The sequence below is a fragment of the Panthera leo genome, chromosome D2 (genome assembly GCF_018350215.1).
Source record: "Panthera leo isolate Ple1 chromosome D2, P.leo_Ple1_pat1.1, whole genome shotgun sequence".
In the NCBI taxonomy this organism is placed as follows: domain Eukaryota; kingdom Metazoa; phylum Chordata; class Mammalia; order Carnivora; family Felidae; genus Panthera; species Panthera leo.
The window spans coordinates 85,288,660-85,304,501 of record NC_056689.1 but is presented as its reverse complement, the minus strand read 5'-3'; the positions used below and the strand labels follow the sequence as shown (position 1 = coordinate 85,304,501).

General features: G+C 55.9%; 1 protein-coding gene and 1 long non-coding RNA gene across 7 annotated transcripts in view; one reads left to right on the top strand and one right to left on the bottom strand.

The window, feature by feature from the left end:
• Window positions 1–12,512, top strand: part of TCERG1L (transcription elongation regulator 1 like) — a 68,906-nt gene extending 56,394 nt beyond the window's left edge. Inside the window, exons 6-9 of one of the 6 annotated variants that reach the window (XR_006194363.1) lie at window positions 3,718–3,807; window positions 7,663–7,781; window positions 11,805–12,080; window positions 12,233–12,512. Coding sequence is in view for 4 of the 6 variants with exons in the window: in XM_042907880.1 (XP_042763814.1) it covers window positions 3,718–4,095 (378 nt within the window). In the remaining 2 variants the exon portion in view is untranslated. Of the gene's footprint in view, window positions 1–3,717; window positions 4,111–4,836; window positions 5,214–7,662; window positions 7,782–11,804 lie in introns of those variants that run through there. The other 5 variants (XR_006194362.1, XM_042907881.1, XM_042907883.1 and 2 more) reach the window with 5 other exon arrangements.
• LOC122201892 lies at window positions 1,607–4,190 on the bottom strand. Its single transcript, XR_006194366.1, has 4 exons — window positions 4,104–4,190; window positions 3,404–3,734; window positions 2,737–2,830; window positions 1,607–2,140 (listed from the first exon to the last, which is right to left on the bottom strand). It is a non-coding gene; the product is annotated as an uncharacterized LOC122201892 (long non-coding RNA).
• Window positions 12,513–15,842: the final 3,330 nt, after the last annotated feature.

Below are 15,842 nucleotides of genomic sequence, written 5' to 3'. Positions count from 1 at the left end.
CCCCGCGGGGGAGACGGAATCGGCACAGAACACCGCCCGGCTGCAGAGGGACGGCAGGACTCTGCACGCGAGGGTTTAAAATTGCTGAAAAATTCCACCGTTCAAAGACGAAATCTCGGGGAAGTGCCAAAGTGTCGGGAAGTGTGGGCTGGACATAAGAGAGAAACAGCCGTGTGCTGGAGTCGGTCCTGGGCCCGCCGGGTGGGCAGGATCCTGAGGCAGCCCCAAGGTCCCCACCCCCGGGTGCACCCCCGGAGTAACCCCCTCGTTTGAGACTGGGCAGGCCCGTGAATAGGGTGGTGGGTCAACCCGGAAGGACATCACATGATGTAACGTAAGGCCGGGGCTCGTACAGACTCTCCTGTGGGTGTTGGAGAAGCCAGCCACTTGGCATGGGGTGGGGGGCCACGGCAGGGAACACGGTGGCCTTGGGGCTGAGAATGGCTCCTGCTGGCACCCAGCAAGAGTGGGGAGACCTCCTTCCCGGCCCCGTAGAATGAACTTACCTAGACGTGACCTTGGGGACGTGGGAGGCGCAGGCCTAGTGAGATCAGGCTCTGTCTGCAGCGATGCTTGTAATCGATCCTAACGGCAATGATCCGGGGACCTCTGGGAACAGCTGGGTCTCACAGACAAGGCTGTGCCCCCACACGTGGCGAATGTTCCAACATGGCCATCCATCCGTCCCATCTGCTCTGATCCCCAGCCCTGGGTCCCACACCTGGTTGTCCCTCTCGCAACCACGGCCGCCATCCTCTGAACTTGGGCAGCACCTGTTAGCATGGCTCTCAGGTAATGTGACAACACCTGTTCTGTCACTGCGAATTACAGTCATTGTAGACGCGGCTTATCTCCTCTTACAGATTGCAAATTCCTTTGGAGGCAACCATATACCATTAATTTTTTTTAATGATTTTATTATACGTCTAGAATCCCCCAAATTATCATAATCCTGGTAGAGTTAGTTACGTGACACCGATTCTGTGACATCCTCTGCCCTCCCTAGCGAGCTGAGAGACCGGTCCCTAGCAGGTGGACAGGAGCCTGTGTGCCTGGGCTGAGCCGAGGCGGCCCACAGTTTCTCTCCACAGCTGCCCTAACGGTGCTGTGGTCGGGAGCCAAAGAATGATGGGATCGCTCTGCCTGGATGCTTCCCCGGGAACCCTGCCCCCAATCCCTGGGGCGTGTCCACACTTTACCATGTTCTCCTTGGAAGAAGTCCCCCGGGTGGAGCCTGGGTCATCCCGCCCAGTAACGGAGCTCATGAATATTAACAAGGGGTTTTGACTCTTGTTAGTAAAGGTAGAAAGCGTCTATTTAAAAAAACCCACACGTTAAGGTGTACCAAGTAAGCACCTGTTTATTAAAATAGTGTCTCTACCAGCAACGCGTCAATGTGCTCAGAGGTGAGAGGGTGAACGGGTTTTGTTTTTGTAAAGCCACCGTTAGCTTGCGGTCTCCTCTGGGCCCAGGGTTCATTCCCCGCCCGGCGGGCCGGAGTAGCCTCCCTCAAATGCGCAGCACGTGTGACTGCCCGCCGTGGCTCCCCAGGTCAAGTGCAGGTCCTCCGTCAGCCTGGGACTATCCCGCCTCTCCCCGACCCCTCCCTGCCCCCCAGCATGCTCTGCCGCTGGCACTTGTCACATACCCCCAGCTCACGAGCACGCCTTTGCACCCCAGACAGCCCCTCCTGGACCCCCCGGCCCTTCGGGAGCCTGAGGAGTGTCCATGTTCCAGAAGAGTCAGTGTTCTGGAAACTGACCCTGGGGATGGGGATGTCCCTTCGCCGTGGCCTCTCCGTGTCCGGGAGTGTCCCTCGTATGGCACAGATGCCTCGCAGGGGATCATTAGCTCGCTTGTCTGCCTTGCCCCAGGCCACGGGCTCTCCGATGTCAGGACCTTGACTTTCTCTGAGTCCTCAGCACGCAGCGTGGGGCCTAGGGCGTAGGCAGTCCCTAGTCCATGCTTTTAAGTGGCTACATCATCGTGTAAATGACGTAAAGGTTTCCTTGCTCTGTCAGCGGGGAGAAGCTAGAAGCTCTGTGTCCCACGGCGGAGAACCACTCGCACCAGGTCACGGTTCTGATTTGTTCTCCAGCAAAAGGAACCGCGATTCTTGGAGAATGGTCTGACTCTAGGGCTGGGGCAGGAGAGACACAAGATGAGGCCGGGGCACCTTGAAGTTCAGAAAATAAGGAAGGGCCCCCCAAAACGACGATGGGGTACGCCAAAGGCACGCAGGAGCCAGTCGGAAAACCTCTCAACGGCCAAAGCTGGAAGAATGTGGGCAAAAACAAAGCATCTGGATGATATTGGGTTATAACCCGGGTTAGAAATACCCATGAGCCTGTAATGATACAAATAAGTGATGGGATAAATAAGTAAATGTGGGGGAATCGATAAATATCCCCTTGAGAGTTCCAAATAGCTCGTATTGGGATACCCCCCCCCAAGAGGTGGAACGTAACCCGAGGAGTGGGCTGCACACGGTGACTTTCCCCCCAGAAAGCACAGCGGGAAGGGGACAAAGAGTGAGTGTGTGCAGGACAGAGCTATTGAGCACAGCCTCAGCCCAGTGGTCTGGGTCCACACCGAGTGTCGTCAGTCACGGTGACAGGAAGTACTGTGACGTGATGGATGAAGACAGCGCCTTGTTCTGTGCTTTTCCCCAAAACCCAGAACCCTGGTCTAATCATCTAATTATCTAAAAGATAATCCTGATAGAGGCCATCTCACAACACTCCTGACCAGCAAAACCGTCAAGGCCCGAATAACAAGGGAAGTCTGAGAAACTCACATGACACTGTCACGTGCTGTCCTGGGTGGGATCCTAGGCAGAAAAAGAAAGCTGGGTCAAAACTAAGGAAGCCTTTTTTTCTTTGTTATTTTTTTGAATATTTATTTATCTTTAAGAGAGAGAGACAGAGTGAGTGTGTGAGCAGGGGAGGGGCAGACAGAGAGGGAGACACGGAATCCGAAGCAGGCTCCAGGCTCCGAGCTGTCCGCACAGGGCCTGATGCGGGGCTCGAACCCATGAACCACGAGATCATGACCTGAGCCAGACTCAGATGCCTGACCGACTGAGCCACCCGGGTGCCCCCAAAACTAAAGAAGTCTTAAATGTGGACTTTTGTTAACAACCGTGTAGACAGATCTGGCATCCATACTGACGTAGGATGTTCACAGTATGGGAAGCTGAGTAGGATATGTGGTCACTCTGTAATATTCTTGTTAACTTTTCTGTAAATCTAAAACTATTGTAAAGTAACATGGTTCGTTTTTAAAAACATGGCGTACCTAAAAAGATTTAAATATTGACTAAAAATCAACTAAAATTGTTGCAAAGTGCAGACCATAAGAAATCGCCCTCTGTCGTGGTCTGCGGGGTTCTGAAAGTTTTTACCGTTATTTCTGATTTCAAGATGTGACGTTCCAGAATGGCGTTCCAGCTGCACAGATAGAACGGGGGCTTCAGATCAGCGGCACGTGGCCCTGGAAGACATCCAGGGAAGAAATAGTGGCACGAGTGTAGCATTTAATTTCCCGGCGCTCTAGGTGTTGATTTCCTGGAACCTTGGCGTGCCTAACGCTCTCGTGCAAGGCTGCGTCGCTGAGCCCACGGCACCCCGATGCTGTTTGCCCCCATCGATGATTTCGGCATGACCTCGGGCTCTGTGTTAGATGCTAAAAACAACTCTGTTGAATATCTTTCTTCAGGTGTCAGCGTTTTCTACCTGGGAGAAAGAATTACACAAAATCGTGTTTGATCCGCGTTACCTCCTGCTAAACTCTGAGGAGCGGAAGCAGGTAACGTGGTGGCGGGCTGGCGGGCCCTGGAGACCCAGCGCGAGCGGGACGCTCCTCCTGACGCTCGTGACATGCACACGCCTGTCACGTTCATTTTGTCAGAGGGGAAGGGGTAGACCCGGTGGTCTCGCGTGTGAGCTTGTGCGCGGCAGTGGTTGCCGGTGCAGGGGACGGTCATCCCCTCAGTGTCTTAGCAAACCATCTGGGGGTGACCCCACAGGACAGGTGAAAATGCACGTGCTGGGAACACTGACCGCACCCCAGATAGCTGTGTTAAGACTCAGTTAAGCTCTTACACGATGACATTGAACGAGAGGAGGGTCCCGGAAACAGTAAGAGGGTGTATGAGGGAAGGGGTGGCAGGTCCAGAGGGCAGGTCCCCAGAAAGGGCAGAGGTGGGCGAGAGGCAGCTCGCCTGGAGGACACGTTAGCCTGGCCGGTCTGCGCTGGCTCCTTGTCAGCGTAGATCATGGAGCCGATACGGCTTCCAAGACGAAGCGGACGGACAGAGGGACGGGCGGTGCTGACTGCCGGCTGAGGGCCTGGGCCCTGATGCACGGCCCGGCCGGGGTCTGGTGTTCCCCGGAGGTCTCTGGGGTCTCTGGTTCCTGCTCCAGTCCTGCCTCTTCTGTCTGCACTCTTCTGAGTGTGAAATGACGCACATGGAAAGCGGGTCATCGGATCGGCTGCTGGAAACAGAGAAGGCCGGAGAGCTGTTTCAGACGTGGCCTCTGTCTCCACGGCCCGCGTGCTATCAGACAGCAGAGCCCGGGGCCCAGAGGACAGAAAGGGCAACCCCGTTTCCAGCTCTGTCGTGGGTCCTGAAGTTTCCTCAAGCACGCGCCGGCACGATCAGCGAAACACCGAGCGGGCGGAGCCTCGGGCTTGCGGACCCCTGCCCGTCCCGCCGATGGCAGGGCCCCGCTGGCACACGCCGGGGCTCGGGATGGTGCTGGGTCGGCCACACTGGAACACGGAACTTAGACCTTTGAGGAACTTAGAATTAATGACCTTTTTGTTGCATTGCAGCTGGCTCGTATTTTCCAGAAGGAAACATCTGAAAATGCGTGAAACGTGTTAGCAGTGGCTCCAAAAAAAAAAAGTTACAATAGAGTCAGAGGAGGTTAGATTACACGCACACACACGCGCGTGCACACAGCTGAAAAAAACTGTAGACTTTAATCATCAGTAATATTTCACTCTTCTGTGCGATATTAAAGAGCAAACGGTCAGACTGCTCGGCTGTGAGCTCTCGTAGTCCGCTTGTTGTGAAGAATGCCTTACTTGGTTAAGACCCGCACGCTGGCCATCTGTGGACCGTGCTTTCGCTGATGGCGCGGTCAGCACCATTGTTGCCAGTTCAGGGGTGTTTTTAGAGACCGTTAGACCCTTTGAAGGAAGCTGAGGAAGCCTGCCCCCCCCCCCCCAGGATCTTACGCTTACCCCTCGCCCCCCCCCCCCCCCCCCCCCCGCACTTGATGGGAGCACGCAGCACTCGGTGTGCTGCTGAACTGCTCTGGGGAATCCTGCATGAGACTCGTGCGTGTGAGCACCATGGGGCTGCGCATTCCCCCCCTCCCCTGCCCATGGCAGCAGGTGCAGCTGTGGCCACCTGGGCTGGGATGTCCGGGCCCCCACGCCTGGATGTGATCAGATCAGACCAGATCAGATCAGACCGGAGTGCGCTGTTCGGGGGACACCATCAGACAGAGGAAACTTCAGGGTCACCAGTCTGCAGCGTGGCCCCGGAGGCCCCGGGAGGAAGAGCGGGAACTGGGCCTCACTGGTGGTCGACACAGAGCAGCATCAGAGAGCCCTGGGATCAGAAACCACCCGCGACGCGGGGGAAGCCGCAGCTCCTATGAGCACTGGTGCTGGAGCCGCGCCGGAGAAGGAGGCAATATCCAGGCCCCCCGAAACCCCAGTGCTCCTCACAGGACCCCCCACCCCCACCCACCCCACCCACCCCCACCGTTGATGGCAAGCATCCGGCTAGAATCTGTACCGGCCCCGCTGTCACATGTTTCTATGCGGAAACTAGAGCTCATGGTGGGCAAACCGCCAATGGCCCGTCCTCCACAGGGGGCTGCAAAGGAGAAGTGACTGAACCCAAACAGAGACGAGGGGTCGGGCCACGCTCATCAGACCTGTTTCCACGGTAACAGATAGTGTTTCCTTTTCATTATGGGAGGACACGCCATAGCGAGACAATGGCCAGTGGTATCTCTTTTAAAAAGTCGTGCCCCACTTTGAGTGAAGCTGGTGTAATTTGTCAAAGCGGGGAGAAAAACGCCGCTATGTTAAATTACAGCGGCGTAACTAGAGCGACAGGGCAGAGGGAGAGGCAAGAACTTGGGTTCCATGGGTGGGCGGCTCAGCGGTAGGAGAAGCGGGTCTCCCGCGGCCAGGCAGGGTTTCTGTCCAGACTTAAAATTAGTAGAGCAAAAGCTCTAATGATGGAGCCCCACACTTTTATGTGGATAATAACCCTTCCTTCACCTGTTTTATTAGTTTAAATTCTAAGACAGCCGGCGAGGTTGCACACCACTTGCCTTGAAGGTGAAATAAGCCGATATAGTCCTACTTTAATATATAAGCACACCTTCTCCATTTAAGTCCTGCTCCTGAATGTTTCCTTTCCGTGCAGAGTCTTCAGGACAGGGGAGCATTGGGTGTTTATAATCCCGTAAGGCGAGTGGCCACTGAAAGGCAGTGTGAAATCCCCGTCCAAGCTGAGAGAGCCTCCTGCATTGGCCGCGTCTTCCCCGCCTCCCCCTCGGGGGCAGGAGTGCAGGAGACCCCCAGAGCGCTCGGGTCAAAGTCTAATGTCGGCAGTGGCCTTGGGTCCGGTTGGGACAGAGTTGCTGTTTATAGGCCTTCCAGGGTCACACGTGAAAATTGTATTGATCTTTTTATTCATGTGTGCGCACACTTTCAAGTCATCTCCGGTATTTTCTTTTTAATGCTCTTGAGGCTCGGATGGCATTAGGAATGAAGCAGCTGTCCCTACCTCCTTCAGGCTCCGGTTTGTAAATGGCACCTCATACCACAACGATGCGCTGCCCCCATCCATTGACGGACTGACGGCTGCAGAGAGGGTCCTCGGTGTCGCGTCTCTGTGTTGACTGTCAGCTCGCAAGGGAGAGGGTCCCGGGGCCATGATGCACCTGCCCACCAGACGATACTCGTATCCTTCAGGCTAGGGGATGGGGTTCTCCTGCTCAAAACCCACTTCTTGTCCAACTGGGGATCACGCAGTGTCCGAGGGTCAGGTCTTCGCTTTGGGTCTGACCACCCAGAGGCTCCGTGACACCCCGAGGAGAGACTTGCCGTGTCTGCGTGACGCCCCCGCCCTGATGACCAGACCACAAGTGGTCTTCTTAGAGACTAGAGGCTGGGGGATCAGAGATGCTGGGTTGACTTTCTTTTCACAAGTTAAAATCACGTTTGGAGGCTCAGATACCAATTGTGTCACTGTAGGAATTGACTAGAACAAATGACAAAACCTCATGTGTTCCTGGGACGACCAGCAGCGATATGAAGGTCAGCCAGACAGCGCATGACCCTAGAAGCTGCTCATGGAATTCCGAAACAAGAAACAGGACCCACCCCCGCCCCCAAGCGGGGCTGATTCAGCGTTTGACCCGAGATTCTCTTGGGAATCCAGGCTTACTTATGTAGACGCTTGGTTCAGGAGAGCCCCTCCCTGGAGGGACTGTGCCTTCCACCTTATGGAAAAGAAAAGGCTTAGCCACAGATGCTTGCTGTTCTTTTGTGTTGTGTTTGAGGCACAAGATTTCATTTCTGATATGCAACCTGTAATACTTTTCTGTGTGTGTATGTGTGTGTTTCAAGATATTTGAACAGTTTGTCAAGACAAGGATAAAAGAAGAATATAAGGAGAAGAAAAACAAATTGCTGCTCGCCAAAGAAGAATTCAAAAAACTTCTGGAGGAATCTAAGGTGTCAACCAGGTATGGAGACAGAAATACCGGGTGACTTCGGGGCGGGAGACTTACCGATGACTGTAAGAGGGCTTTTAAAGTCTGTTCTGGTTAAATCGTGTAACCTACCATCGCGGAGACCTCATGAGCGTAATGGTGAAGTTGTGGGTGACTGAGCCACCAGCCCTGCCTGCCTGCGCGGCCCACGGTTCTCTCTGCTCCCCACACCCTTCCATTTTGCTGCCCTGCCTGGTTTTCCAGCGTGGCCACCCTGACTCCATGACCTGAATAACTAGTCAGTAGGTCAGCACTCAAGATGAGGGCTAACCTCGAATCTAGGGATCAGAAAGTAAGCGCACGGAACACGAACTCGGAGAGTAGGCATACAGAGCCCGAACAGCAGCAGTAAAATAAACCTCGCCGTTGGTTGCAGACGTCTTCCCAGTCGGCCAGGGTGGAAAGAAGGGACACACACCAGGGCAAATGAGCCAAGTAATTTTGCTGCCAAAGTCACCTAAAATAACCTGGCACTGTTCCCGTGAAATAAACCAATAGGAAACTGGATGTTAGAACTTAGAAAAATGCATGAACTTAAGTCTTCTTTAAAATTGGCTTCTGTGTAAAAATGTTTATTTATTTATTTATGAGAGAGAGAGAGAGAGAGAGAATGCAAGCAGGGGGAGGGGCAGAGAGAGAGGAGACAGAGAATCCCAAGCAGGCTCCATGCTGTTAGTGCAAACTCATAAGCTGTGAGATCATGACCTGAGCCAAAATCAAGAGTCAGACGTTTAACTGACTGGCCACCCAGGCACCCCCAAAATTGGCTAATATTTAAGAAGTAATGAACATTGTACTACTTTTAGAAATATAGGACTATAACTTTTATAAGCCAAAAAAATTGACTTCGGTTTATTTTTATTTGGGGTGGAGATACATCTGAACGGACGTTTATGCATTATTATTTTTAATAATAATGCGGGCACTTTGACATTTTAGTAATAATGCATAAATACAACATTATTTTTTTAAAAAAAACATTAATTGATGTTTGCTTTCTGTGAAGACGTAGGCTCCCATGTTTTGATTGATTATTATTTAGTTCACCTGGTCAATAATTGGATGTTGGTTATATGGTCCTTATAAAACCTCTGCAAGTATTTGAAGGACAGATGTTTTCTGAATGGGGAAAAATGTAGCATGAATTACCCCCATCACAAAAGGCTAATCTAGAAGAGCAAATGTTCATCTAAACGTTTGTAAATTGTGATTTCCTGTGGTTAGAGATGAGAACACTGGCATCTCTGTGTCCCCACATGGTGACCCTAGGAGAGAGGAGTTGGTGTGGAGCCCCTGCCTCAGGGCACAGCCCCCCCAGCCCTCCTCAGCCCTGCAGTGGAGTGAGGCATTGCACCTTTCTGAGCTTCCGGCATCATCTGTGGGCAGTTCGGCTACGGCAGACTCCCCGGGTGGTGCAGACGTGGAAGCGAACATAGCACCTGGCAGGTAGAAGGAGCTTGGTGACGGAGATGCCTCTCATCGCCATCATCACCAGCCCCACCACCAGCTCCGTCACCATCATCATCAAATATTCTCAATCTGTCCATTGGTAAAATGTTAACAATAAGTCAACACATTCCCCTTCCCGTCATGAAGACAAAGGAGAACATACTCATAACGCGTCTGACAATTAGGAGAAAGATCTCTCACACACACACATACGCACAGAAGGAAAATGACTGATGGAAATCAGAAAGTTAAACTTACTCTTCTTTAAAGGTAGATTAAACTGCCTGCTGTGTTAAAAATGTGCACCGTGCATACGTACTTTTATGGTTATTAAACCATTTTTACGTCAGAATGGCTGATTCTGCAACATCGTCAAGACTTTACAGACCGCTTCACCCTCTCCTCTCACTGTTCCATAGGCATCCTAGTAGCATGCGTGCAGTTCAAGTCGCTGCACATGGGTGGCCAGGTGAGCTAAGCACAGGCCATCTGAGCACCCTAGAAGCAGCCTCTCGGGGTTCAGCGGCTCTGCCAGTTACACTGTGCTCTGACCCTGCCACCACAGCCACGGGGACAGCCAGAGCCAGCTCCCAGTCCTGCCCAGCTCTGGGGGTCCTGAGATGGGGCGAGGGGCCACGGGGGTCCTCCCCTCGGTCTGCCGCTCAGGCTGTGGGGTCTGCACTCTGTGCTTCTTCCCAAGGCCACACTGTCTCCCTCCTTTAGGTGCAGGTGGGCTGTGTCCCCAGCTGCCAGAGGGAAAAGGGGGGTGCTGTGCCCGTGACTCAGGGGCTCCCCCGGCCCACTGGAAGGCCCAGCAGAAGCCAGGATGCCCCCACGGCATGGCTGGGGGGCCACAGATTTGTAATTCTCCCTCTCTTCTCAGGGACACTTCTTTTCAGAAGTGCCCCGAGCAGGACCTTGTAGACAAGATCTGTGCTCGGCCTCTGAATGGAAGATATGCAGGCTGCTATCCAGACAAGGGAAGAGATTAACAAGTCCCTGTGATTCTCATCTTGGAAGGAAGGAAGGATGAAACAAGGGCCTTAGTCCTTTAGTCCATTTGGGCTCCTGTTCCCAGGAACACAAACCAGGGGCCTCAAGAGACGGATATTCCTCACAGTTCTAGAGGCTGGAAGTCCGAGATCAGCGTTCTGGCTCAGGGTCTGGTGAGCCCTTAGTGACCTAGTCACCTCCCAAAGGCCTTGACCCCCCCCCCCCAACACTAGCACCGGGGGGTGCCGGGAGGTCCACCTAGGATCCTGGGGGATGTACACTTTCAGTCCAGAGAAGGAGGAAGAGGGAAGAAGGAAGGAGGGCAGCAGAGAGAAGCGCTTTCTTTCTGAGATGCCCATGAGCAGGCACAACCCCGGGGCGTGACCCAGGAGGCTGTGGGGCTGGACCAGGAAGAGGGACGCTGGTGGCAGGTGGGGATGTGTCCGGGGTCCTGACAGCCATGTCAGTGCAGCCCTCCTGTTTATGTGTGAAACAGCTGTTACATCATAATCCTTTGATACAAGAGTGAAATGTCCGCAGCGGAGTATGAAGTCCTCCACAAGGAGAAGCGGGAGGACTTTGGATCCCCGGACGGAGCTCATGTAGCCCTGCGGGCCTGTTCCCGGCTGCCAGCTCGGGCCTGGGAGGGGGGAGGCTGTGGGGACCGGTGCTCGCGAAGGTGCCATTTGTCCCTGCAAGGGGCTTACCCACTTGCCCTTTGAGCCGCCCAGACCCTGCGTCGGACTCCCGGGCCCGTTCAGTTGACCTTAGGTTCTTCCACACGCCGGCCACTGCCGCCAGGCACCCGGGACCTTTGGCGGGAAACAACACGGATCACAGAGCCTCCAGTGGAGCGGGGGGCGGGGAGGAGTAGATGGCACAGTTGGGCTTACCACGGTTGTGGCTGTTGACGAGGGCTGCGAGGGACCCCGTCTGTAGGGTGAGTTTCCTCAAAAAAGACACGCGGAGCCCGACTGCCAGTGACGAGAGCAGACGTGAGGGACGGTGTGCCAGGCAGAGGGGCTGCCTGAGTGGCCCGTGGCAGCCAGGACATCCTAAGAGGGGACAGGAGGGGACCCGTGTGGCCAAAGCAGTGGTGGACGCAGGTGGGCAGTTGAGAGCTCCGAGTGAGGGAGGCTGAAGAAGCCAGAGAGTCTGGGTTCATCTCCAGAGGCTGGGGAGAGGTAGCCATGCGGGTATTCGGTGGGGTCAGGATCCCAAGGGCCCCCACGGGGAGTGGCGCCCAGCACGGGAGTAGCTGGGGCAGGTGTGGGATGCCCATTTCCTGCCCCAGATCCCGCTCCCATCCCCTGACCTGCCCCAGATCCCACCCCTCTCCTCCGACCTGCCCCAAGTCCCGCCCCTGTCCCCCGACCTGCCCCAAGTCCCGCCCCTGTCCCCGACCTTCCCCATGTCCTCTCCCTGTGGCCCGAGGACAGCTAGATCGGGTGGTAGCCGCTGTCCACCCCTGGAGGTGATGCCAGCCTGCGGGGGTCAGGAGGTGCGGAAACCGCTCCCGGGCAGACAGGCCTCAGGAAAGTTCCTGTTTTTCAGAACCACGTTTAAGGAGTTTGCGGAGAAGTACGGCCGGGACCAGAGGTTTCGTCTTGTTCAAAGAAAGAAGGACCAGGAGCATTTTTTCAACCAATTCATACTTATTCTTAAGAAACGGGACAAGGAAAACCGACTGCGGCTGCGGAAGATGAGATGAGCGTGTGAGAGGCGCAGTAGGACAGGTGCAGAGCGGAGCACTTCTCGGAGGATTACTGTTTCATATTGAAGCTCTCTTTTGTACGGCGTTCCGAGTCTGATGCGTTTCGAATTGCCATGGTAGGTCGCTCCCTTAATTGTTTAATTATGCAAAGTACTTGTAATCTGTACAAATCATAAACCCACCGCAGGTTTGTAGCTCAACAGAAGTATCTATATCCCTCTCAAGGTGTTTTCATGAGTTGATCTGAGTACCCGAAACTTTTCTCCAGACCTTTGTGTGTTCCCTGGGTTCTGAGCCCCGTGGCGCGGGGGCTCCTTCCGAGTGCTGGGTGTCCGTCCCGTGTCCCGAGTAGTAGCAATAGCATCATCATCACCAGTCATAGCGACGACCCCGAGCGCCTCCACACGTGGACCCCGGACCCCCGCAGCAGTCCGAGGGGGCGCCGGGCCCCAGACAGGGCGGCCGCGACGTCTGTCGGGGGCCCTACTCAAAATGGGATTATTTTGTACAAAACCATCATACGAATAGTTGAGTTATTTTTATTGTATGCCCAGTTTGCATGAGATTTTTCTCATCATCTTTGTATAAAAAGAATTTTAAATTTTTTTTAATTAATAAATATTTTAAACCAGTGTGTTTTGGTGGTAAGATTTCCACTGCGATCTCCAGCGGCAAAGCAGTGTTTCAACTGAAGACAGTCTGTTTTGAAAGACTCCTGACAGTGTTTGTGAACGCACACAAGGGCTGAGCGAGCACAAACAAAAGTCCTGCCTTTCAACCTGCCCGTTCTGGGGGGAGCGATGGTGGCTAAAACCCAGCTAATTAACCGCGTTCTCTAAATTGTCGCCTGTTTATTTCGCGGCTTACGGGGCCTCTCTTCAGATACGCTGCCACTGCCCCAGGGCACAGCGACACCTCCTCGCCTCCCCGGTCCCTCTTCAGTGCGGTGAACACGCTCTCTGCCACGCGTATTAGGACGTAATTGGGCGGGTTTCTCTCTTCTTTGGGGTAAGCCCTGGTCTCAGCACCAGTGTTGTGAGGCTAGCTTCTGGGTTAGATCTGGGTTCTGGGGCCATCACTTGGGTTCAGGCAGCAGCCAGTGGGGTTGGGCATCCGGGGCAGGGGCCAGGAGGCCGACCCTCCGGTAAGGGTCCAATCTGGAGTAGAAACCACCTTGTAAACTGAACAGAGAAATTTAATGGAAAGAGTTATCACATATAAAGGCATTCGGGTAATGAGGCTGGTGAGTCCGGGTGACCACCAAAGAACGCACAGACGACAGCCACAGGAGCAGACGTGACCCCCAGGGCTCAGAGAAGCCCCCACGGAAGGAGCCCCCCCACCCGTGCAGAGATGGGGACCTCCCTGGAGAAGGCGCGGCTGTGGCTCTGGGAGCGCCGGGAGCCCGCCCTCTAAGATGCCGGGAAAGTGGCTCGTGTGGAGGGTCTGGTGGCGTACCCTCGCCCAACAGCACCCGGAGAGACGGCGGGCTGTGCGGGCCTCGGGACGCAGAGCCGGGACAGAGACGGAACCCCCGGCAACCCCTGAGGTTCGCACAGGCCAGCGGCCCTCCTGCCATCTGTCCCGTCCACTGGAAAGCCAGCTGACTGGCTGCTTGCCCCGAGAGAGGCCGGCTGCCTGGCCACAAGATCCCACGTGACTGCACCCGCGTTGTCAGCGTGAAGTGTGACCTGACCCCTTCGGCGTGCAGCCGGACGTACGGGGCAGCATTTAACCTCAGATGGAGAGGCCAGCGGCAGGGCTGAGCCTGAGTGGTTCTGGAAGACCTCGGTGGACCCCTGCTCCCCTGGCTGCTGCCTCCCCCTGCTCAGCTCCTTGCCGTCCGTCAGCTGAGGAGGAAGGGGCAGGCCCAGAGTAGCGGTCACACGTCCTGCTGTGCTGGCCTCAGCCCCCACCCCCGGGTCAGGAGTGGCCCCGAGGGCAGGTGAAGGAAGTCCCCACGGGGGAGCATCAGGCTAGACCGAACGACAGTTCTGTAAACTTGCCTGGGAGACGAGAGGGGGCCCGGGGCACGCGTCTACACTGATTTGGGGGCTGGCTGAACTGCCGGCTGGTTGGGGGTCTACGAGGCGCAAGACTGGGATGTGGGCGATGAGGTGAGGGGAGCGCGGTGGATGCAGCACTGGGAGTTCGCACGTCCCGCACTCTTTGTACGGAGCTCTGAGACCGGGTCACCAGGTGGGCGGTCCTGGGTGTGTGGGCCCGTCGGCCAGTGTCTCCCTCCCCACTGTTCCTGGTCTGTGTGCACCGACCCAGACCCCTGTTCCGGGTTGGCCCCGTGAATCCGCCCATTTGGTTTTGTTTTTGTTTTTTTAACGTTTATTCATTTTTTGAGAGACAGAGACAGAGCGAGAGTGGGGGAGGGGCGGAGACACAGGGAGACACAGAATCCGAATCAGGCTCCAGGCTCTAAGCTGTCAGCACAGAGCCCGACGCGGGGCTGGAACCCACAAACTGTGAGATCATGACCTGACCCGAAGTCGGATGCTTAACCCACTGAGCCACCCAGGCGCCCCCAAATCCCCCCATTGTTCCGGGGAGAATCTCCCCCTCACAAAAGTGAATCTCAGATGCTCCTTCCCTTCCCCTAGTTAGCGCCCACGCTCTCGCAGAATGGCCGCTGGGCCACACGGCTTCCCACACAGTGTGGTCTTGACCAGGAAATGCATTTTAAGGGACAGTCATCGCAACAATAGGTTCACGCCCAGGACCCGCGGGCACCCCCACCCCCCCCCCCCGAACCCTCACGCCCAGGCCCCACGGGCACCCCCATGAACCCTCAGGCCCAGAAGCAGCTGGCTGGTCCCGTGCTGGGACGGCCTGCTGAAGGCACGGTACATCTACGGGGCGAGGTCGGGCGAGGTCGGGTAGGGTCCTGCGGGGGTCACCTGTTGGCCTTAAACCAGCAGCTGGCATATGTCGCCGTCTCCCTGGCATCACGGGGCAAGACACTGGCCCCCAAAAAGGGGAGACGGGAGCGACCCTTCTCATTATGCCACCCGATAACCTTCATCCCCGCCACCCGGGCTTAGTGGATTTGGAGAACCCGTGGCCCAAGTGCAGAACGCACCATCTTGATGCGATTTGAAGCCGGGCCCCTGGCCCTTCTGACGCCTCGTGGCGCGGAAACATCGGGTGGAGAAGACGGTGGCTACGCTTGCTGGGCTGTTATCCCAGTTGCCGAGGGCAAGTTATGTCTCCGGGATCCCGTGGGACAGGGACAGTGTCCGGGGCCAGAGGGCTCAGCGGGCGCCCGGGGCACCAGTCAGCACACAGCTGGGCCTGCCAGACACCGAGGGCCCGTGGGGAGCAGACTGGGGTCCGAGGTGCCGCGAGGGGCGAGGGGCACCACGGGGTCGGCTGAAGGTGCGATCGCCATCTGGGCTCCGCGACCGTCTGCAGAAGCAGAGGCTGAGCACCATGCTTTCCCATTAAGTTTTCTCTCCCTTCTTTGCCCCTACTGTTTCCTGGTCGGGGACTACTGTGGGTTTCGGACACGTGACTGATTTCATTCGCCTCACCCCACAAACGTGTGGGAACTGGGTCGGTTGCCTGCCACGCTGGGGCCACAGCGTTGTCTACACCCACGGCAGCAAGCGCCTCGCGGGACCCGGCGGCCGACTCGCTGCCTGAGATCCTCTCCCCTGCCCGGTGGCCCCGGAGCCTCCCCTCCACACCTCTGGCCTTCGGTGCTTCCGCGTGGGCAGCAGCGGATTTGGGGTACTTGCTCGGCCCGGTTGGGGGCCTCCTGGGGCCCCGGCTCCGGTGAGGACCGCTTCCTGCTCCCTCAGGCCCGCAGCAGGACAGTCCCTGCGAAGGCTGGTCCCGGGCACCCGGCCGCGCGTGCTGACCATAGC